This window comes from Macrobrachium rosenbergii, chromosome 9 (genome assembly GCF_040412425.1).
Source record: "Macrobrachium rosenbergii isolate ZJJX-2024 chromosome 9, ASM4041242v1, whole genome shotgun sequence".
Taxonomy (NCBI): domain Eukaryota; kingdom Metazoa; phylum Arthropoda; class Malacostraca; order Decapoda; family Palaemonidae; genus Macrobrachium; species Macrobrachium rosenbergii.
In genome coordinates this window covers 8,575,162-8,581,326 of record NC_089749.1, presented here as the reverse complement: position 1 = coordinate 8,581,326, position 6,165 = coordinate 8,575,162, and the positions used below count along the sequence as shown (strand labels likewise).

Genomic DNA, 6,165 nt, shown 5'->3' with positions numbered 1-6,165 from the left:
TCTCTCTCTCTCCCTTAACTACCGCAAAATGTTACAAACTGTAAAATTTCAGTACTCTCTCTCTCTCTCTCTCTCTCCCCTCCCCTACCTTTGCTGAAAAACGGGAAGAAGGCCGAGTGTGACACTTTGGCCGTCTCCGAAGTCTCCGCCTTGATGTCGAAACCCTTGACCTGGGCACGGCAGGTCAAGGTCAAAGTGGGCACGTATTTGCTCGAGAGGGGCAGGGTCAACTGGCTGCTGGAGGAGAAGGTGTCCAGGTACTTGTGTTTGACCACGACCATTTCCGTCACGCGACCTGAGTCTTGCTGGGGAGAGAGAGAGAGAGAGAGAGAGAGAGAGAGAGAGTGTGTGGGCGGGTTTATGGGTCGTTTTAGGTATTTCGAGTGGGTGAGGTGGTTTGGTCCTCAATAATCTCGAGAGTTGTTTATTTATTTATTCATTTGTTTTGTTTATTTATATTTATATGTATTTGTGTATTTATTCTGTCATTCATTTATTTATTAAAATGTATATTTATTTATTTGGAGTTATATTTACTTATATATTTATTCTATCATTCATTTATTTATTAAATTGTATATTTATTTTTTGGGTCTATATTCACATTATATATATATACTGTATATACATACATACATACACACACACATACACACACACATATATATATATATATATATATATATATATATATATATATATATACATATATATATCTATATCTATCTATCTGTCTATATATATATATATATATATATATATATATATATATATATATATATATATATATATATATATATATATATATATACATACTATACTTACTTACACTGCTATTTCAGGATAGTTAAATGACATTCACCCTTATCAAAAAAATCACTTCTCCAGTGAATAAAACCTCCTGAATTGTCTAAAAAAACCAACCACAATTTAATCACTAAATCCTTATCATCGAATTACCAAGAGACGAATTATATATAGAGGAATGAAGTCAACCTTGATAGAGAGAGAAGAAGAAGAAGAAGAAGAAGAAGAAGAAGAAGAAGAAGAAGAAGAAGAAGAAGAAGAAGAAGAACTCTTGTGTCAGGCGAACTCATCTTTTATATATAAAGTACAGACCACGCCCAAATCTTTTCTCCCAAGAGGCAGGAATAACGTGATCACCTTTTTTTTCTCTCTCTCTCATTTTCTGAAAGGCGTGACGATGCACAGAACCTTTTGTTTATGAATTTTTTTTTATTTATTTATTTATTTAGAGTGATTTTTTCCTCCTTTGCCTAGAAAAGTGCACAAGTAAATGTCAGGTAATTGAAAAAATTTTTTTTTTTTTAGGGCCAGTAATCAGAAAATAAGGACTAATTGTAGATTAGGTAAATGACAAATGTATCTTGAGTATATTTTTTAAAAAGTTTTTTTTATTTATTTAGAGTGATTTTTTTTCCTTCTGTTGCCTGAAAGATGCACAGTAAGTGTCAGGCAATTGAAAAAAATTTTTTTTAGAGTCAGTACTCAGAAAATAAGGAATAATTGTAAATTAGGGAAATGAGAAATGTGTCTTAAGTATATTTTTTAGAGCTGATTGAATTTTTTATATATATTTAGAGTGATTTTTCCATCTTTGCTTAGAAAGATGCACAGGAAAGTGTCAGGTAATTGAAAAAAAAAAATTGTTATGTACTCAGTAATCTGAAAATAAGGAATAACCATAAAGTAAGTAAATGATAAATGTGTCTTTTGTAGATTTGATATTGTTTTCTAGGGAAGGAGTAAACTTGATCATTTCTCATAAAATAAAAATTAAAATGTAGCTTTTTAGTATAAAAAAAGATCAATATATCAGTTTCTGTAGGAAGTCTGACACAAACATATTCTACAAATAACAATATATATTTTTCATATCTAAATTATGTTCATTAGTCTTAACAAATAATTGTCATAGTATGGTATGAATAACTATATTTTTCATACCTGCATTGTATTCATTAACCCTTAACTAATTGTCATTGTATTTTGTAAATAACAAATATTTCCATGTATTCTTGTCATTGTATTCTATAAATAACAATATTTTCCATACATTGTTGTCATTGTATTCTATAAATAACAATATTTTTCACACCTACATTGTATTCATTAACCCTTAACTAATTGTCATTGTATTCTATAAATAACAATAATATACATTTCCATTACATTAACTAATTGTCATTGTATTCTATAAATAACAAATATTCTTCCATATTCCATACCTAAATTGTATTCATTAACCCTTAACTAAATTGTCATTTTCTTGTACTTTGTATTTCTAATAAATATCATATATTTTCCATACCTACATTGTATTCATTAACCCTTAACTAATTGTCATTGTATTCTATAAATAACAATTTTCTCCATACCTACTTTGTATTCATTAACCCTTAACTAATTGTCATTGTATTCTATAAATAACAATATTCTCCATACCTACATTGTATTCATTAACCCTTAACTAATTGTCATTGTATTTTATAAATAACAATATTCTCCTTACCTGTATTGTATTCATTAACCCTTAACTAATTGTCATTGTAGTATATAAATAATATTCGTATACCTACATTGTAATCATTAACCCTTAACGAATTGTCATTGTATTCTATAAATAACAAATATTCTCCATTCCTACCTTGTTGTCATTGTGGTCTATAAATAACAATATTCTCCATACGGACATTGTATTCATTAACCCTTAACAATTGTCATTGTAAAAAATACTGGCATTTCTCGTATTCCAATATTTTTCTACTTCTTTTCGTACCTATACTATATTTACTCCAGCGCTGAATAAAGCTCATACGTCCCAGCACTTGGCCTCTGGCCTAAATTTCATATTCTATTCACTTCAGTTTTGCTCCATATTACACTCATTTACCCCTTAACTAATTGTTATTGTAAACACGCTGCTATTTCTCATATTCCAGCATTTTTCTCCCCCCCCATCCATTTTCATTACACGCCCATACAATGTAATTAAGCGATTTATTTCGGCGAAAACGCCCACAGCAGCCATAATCTTCGTGATTTATGACCCTTTGTTGACCTGCAAATCCCCCTCTCGCCTCATTGCACGGTCCATTTACTTGCGGTAATTGACCCCTAGTCATTCACACTCTCCCCCCCACCCACCCACCTTACTCCACCCCCCACCCCCCTCCTTCTCTACTTGCATTTATCCTTCCTTCGTCAGGGAAAGCACTGGTTAGGATTTTTGCTCGTTTTTCTAAGTGTTTTTGGCGCGAGACTTTCTCCGTCGTGTTTTCGATTTAGGTTGAGGTTGGACAATAATTATTTGTTAGGTCATAAAGTCTCAGGAATGAAGACGTAAGCGTCGTTTGTATGTGTGTGATATATGTGTGCATGTATATGTATATATATGCATATGCATATGTATATTCATATATATAAATATATATATCACATATATAAATATATATTTATGTATATATGTTTATATATATATATATATATATATATATATATATATATATAAATTATATATATATGTATATGTATATATATATATATATATATATATATATATATATATATTATATATATATATATATATATTTATATATATATATATATATATATATATATATATATATTTATATATATATATATATATATATATTTATATATATATATATATATATATATATATATATATATATATATATTTATATATAAACACAGTATATATATATATATATATATATATATATATATAATATATATATATATATATACTATAAATTATAGCACACATCAGACATTACTAATTACCTTAACAATTGAGACAACTATAAATTTGCAACCAATCATTCTATTTTAGAAATCAATAAAACATAACACAGGCAAACACGTAAAAAGTGGCAACCTTACACAAACACAACACATCAAAAAAAAGGTCACGAAAGGTCACATTATGAACTCACGTGAATGATGCGCCCGTTGACGTAGAAAGATATGACAGCTGCCGGCCGGGAATTGTGGGTAGAACAGTTGACCTTCAGGGTATCGGGAAGCCGGTAGTGTTGGCGGAATCCCGTGATCTCCGGGGTATTCGGCGGATCTGTCAATCAACCGAGAGAAAAAAAAAAAATAGAGTTATGCTTCAATAGACTTGTCAGTTATGTATTCGAGAAAATCCTGAGAGGGAGAATTGTTTTTATTATTGTTATCCCGAAGATGAACCTTATTCATTTGGAATAAGCCCACCGAAGGGTCCATTGACTTGAAAATCGAGCTTCTAAAGAATATTATTATTATTATTATTATTATTATTATTATTATTATTATTATTATTTATTATTATTATTATCCATAAGGTGAACCCTATTCATTTGGAATAAGCCCACCCAATGGGCCATTGACTTGAAAATCGAGCTTCTAAAGAATATTATTATTATTATTATTATTATTATTATTATTATTATTATTATTATTATCCATTAGATGGATCTTATTCATTTAGAATAAGCCCACCAAAGGGCCATTGACTTGAAAAAACTTCTAAAAAATATTATTATTATTATTATTATTATTATTATTATTATTATTATTATTATTATTATTATTATTATTATTATTATTATTATTATTATCATTGATTAAAATTCAAAAATTCAAGCTTTATTATTATTATTATTATTATTATTATTATTATTATTATTATTATTATTATTATTATTATTATTATTCAGAAGATGAACCCTATTCATATGGAACAAGCCCACCACAGGGACCTCTGACTTGAAATTCAAGAAGCTTCCAAAGAATATTATGGTGTTCATTTGAAAGAATCTACATAAGATAATAAGCAATACAAAAAGAAATCAGTTATTGAGAATGAAAAAAATAAATTAACAAATTAATAAATAAATAAAGTAAATATATGTAAGTAAATGATTAAGATGCTAGGAGAATTGTATTAGGGAAGTAATTTATTGCATCTTTTTGAACTTTTGAGGTTCCAATTGCACGCCATTCTCATTAGGAAGGCTATTCCACAGTCCAGCAGTGTGAGGAACAAAGAAGGAGCTCCGGAACTCTGGAGAAGTTGGACAGCGAGGCAAAACATTTACAAATTATTGCAAAACATTTATTGCATATTGGTGGTGCCATTCAGCGAATAGTCTTCAGGAAAAGGGGATGAGGGATGACCCAGAGGCAGCTAACAATCATGATTCGTTAACGTGAATTGTATTTTCTCAAAGACAAACATTGTATTCATTATATTTCATTATAGTCTTCAGAAGTTGCCCACCAAAATCGACACTGAAACGAGATAACTCATTCTTAAATTATCCTCTGTTGTCTAGCCGTGCTCAGTACAGCTGTGCCCCATAGTCGGGGTATTGCCTTCAGTGCGCCTTCACGGGTGCACTGTAGGCATTGCTAAAGGCTCCTTAGGCCTCTAGCTGCAACCCCTTTCATTCCTTTTACTGTACCTCCATTCATATTACCTGTCTTCCATCTTGTTATCCACCCTCTCCTAACAATTATTTCAGTGCAACTGCAAAAGGTTTTTCTCCTGTTACACCTTTCAACCTACCTACTCTCAATTTCCCTACCGGGGCTGAATGACCTCGTCGGTCCCAGTGCTTGGCCTTTGGCCTAAACATTATATTCCATTCCGTTCAGTAAAGCTGTGATTCACAGTACTTATTTCATCGTTTGATAAAAATTATTAATAATTACATCACTGAAAAGCTTTACAATGAAGGTATTCATTATAAGCAGAATGTTGCCAATCAGTAAGACAACCGGGAAACATGTTTGTGTCACAGTAATGGGAAAACATTTGTAGTAAGTGAGCACTAACATATGGCAACATTCACGTCAAAATAAATACATCAAATATCAAATAGATATAGGATTAACGCGACATGTCATTAATACATTTATGAATGTCTTAAAAGACTGGAGTTATAAAAGAATTTCATTTAAAATGATGACATTGATAACAAAGGAAAGTTTATACATGGCAAGGTGGACTCGTCGACTTGCCATTAACGCATTTATGGAAATGCTAAAAAAAACTTGAAATAAAAAAAGATTTATATTTAAATTCATGAAGAAGACGAAAAGAGAAAATTTAAACCTGAAGTAAAAAGATGC

General features: G+C 30.1%; 1 protein-coding gene across 2 annotated transcripts in view; it reads right to left on the bottom strand.

Annotated features, from left to right (window-relative positions):
- LOC136841407 (uncharacterized) overlaps positions 1 to 6,165 on the bottom strand; it is a 37,341-nt gene that overhangs the window by 1,029 nt on the left and 30,147 nt on the right. For both annotated transcript variants that reach the window (XM_067108331.1, XM_067108332.1), the window contains 2 exons: positions 3,981 to 4,117; positions 89 to 305 (listed from right to left, as the gene is read on the bottom strand). In XM_067108331.1, coding sequence (XP_066964432.1) covers positions 89 to 305; positions 3,981 to 4,117 — 354 coding nt within the window. The remainder of the gene's footprint in view (positions 1 to 88; positions 306 to 3,980; positions 4,118 to 6,165) is intronic.